Source organism: Plectropomus leopardus, unplaced genomic scaffold (assembly GCF_008729295.1).
Source record: "Plectropomus leopardus isolate mb unplaced genomic scaffold, YSFRI_Pleo_2.0 unplaced_scaffold13764, whole genome shotgun sequence".
NCBI classification, from domain to species: Eukaryota; Metazoa; Chordata; class Actinopteri; order Perciformes; family Serranidae; genus Plectropomus; species Plectropomus leopardus.
This window is the reverse complement of record NW_024614685.1, coordinates 1-1224: the sequence shown is the minus strand read 5'-3', so window position 1 is coordinate 1224 and position 1224 is coordinate 1. Positions and strand designations below refer to the sequence as shown.

General features: G+C 46.6%; 1 protein-coding gene across 1 annotated transcript; it reads left to right on the top strand.

Moving 5' to 3' along the window:
* Window positions 1–643: 643 nt before the first annotated feature.
* Window positions 644–1205, top strand: LOC121964034 (gephyrin-like; the record flags this gene model as incomplete). Its single annotated transcript, XM_042514267.1, has 3 exons — window positions 644–702; window positions 816–969; window positions 1084–1205. Coding segments are annotated over 3 exons (335 nt in total), but the record flags the coding sequence as incomplete, so codon positions are not given.
* Window positions 1206–1224: the final 19 nt, after the last annotated feature.

Below are 1224 nucleotides of genomic sequence, written 5' to 3'. Positions count from 1 at the left end.
GGCAATCCCCCACTATTTTATTTTATTTTATTTTTCTCTATTTTATTTGATGTTATTTCAAATCACAACAGAAGTCATCCCAGGTCTCTTCTCATATAGAACAGGTCTAGACCACGTATGACTAATTGTCTAATTTATGTTTCAGTCTCTACTGCGTTGCTGTCAGTTCTCCCCTGCTCACACACACACACACACGTACGCACACACCCACAGTCAGAATAGAGCAGAGGAGAGATTGTACATGTGGTACATTAAGTGTATTGTAAAGCAGAGCAGCTTTTGCGAGTGTAATGTCACCTGACAAAGACAGATGAAGGAGGCAAAGATATCCACATTTTTTTTTAGACGCACACAACATGAAACTAGCATCAGTGGTGAGGATGCAAACTTTAGCCAGCTGCTTAGTCAAAGCACCAACCAGAGTGCCAGCAGCTCTCTTACTGCCGGTCCAAGTCTGACCGGAGCATTTGCAGCTCTCCAGCTGCTGGTTATGCAAGTCTATCAGCTGTCTTGCTAAAACTGCATCCCCTGTCTAGTTTGTGAATGTTTTGTGCATGCTAATGGGCTAATGGGCAGCAGTGTGTGTGGATAGCCTGTGTTCTGTCAGCAGGTGTGGTGACACTGACAGTCGTACTTATTTCAGGGCACAGAGGAGCTGGAGGTGAGGATCATGGTCCAGGCCCGCCCCGGACAGGACATCAGGTAAAAAGGAATTAAGTTGAGGCTACTATCAGAGCTGCCTTAGAAATCCACTAACTAACTTTGATCATGACGTGTTTGCGTGTGTGTGTGTGTGTGTGTGTGTGCGTGCACAGGCCAATCGGTCATGACATCAGGCGAGGGGAGTGTGTGTTGGCCAAAGGGACACACATGGGCCCATCAGAAATCGGCCTGCTGGCTACAGTGGGAGTGACAGAGGTCAGCGTGCACAAGTTCCCCGTGGTGGCCGTTATGTCCACTGGAAACGAGGTAAAAAACACACCAACAGATAGAAATACACACAGACTCAACTTTTGATGTATGAATTTAGAGTTTGGGGTTTGTTACCGAATCATCTTTGTTTGTGTGTGTGTTTGTGTGTAGCTGTTGAATCCAGAGGATGACCTCCACCCAGGGAAAATCCGCGACTCCAACCGCTCCACTCTGCTGTCCACCATCCAGGAACACGGATATCCCACCATCAACCTGGGCATCGTTGGAGACAAGTAATAACAATAATAATAA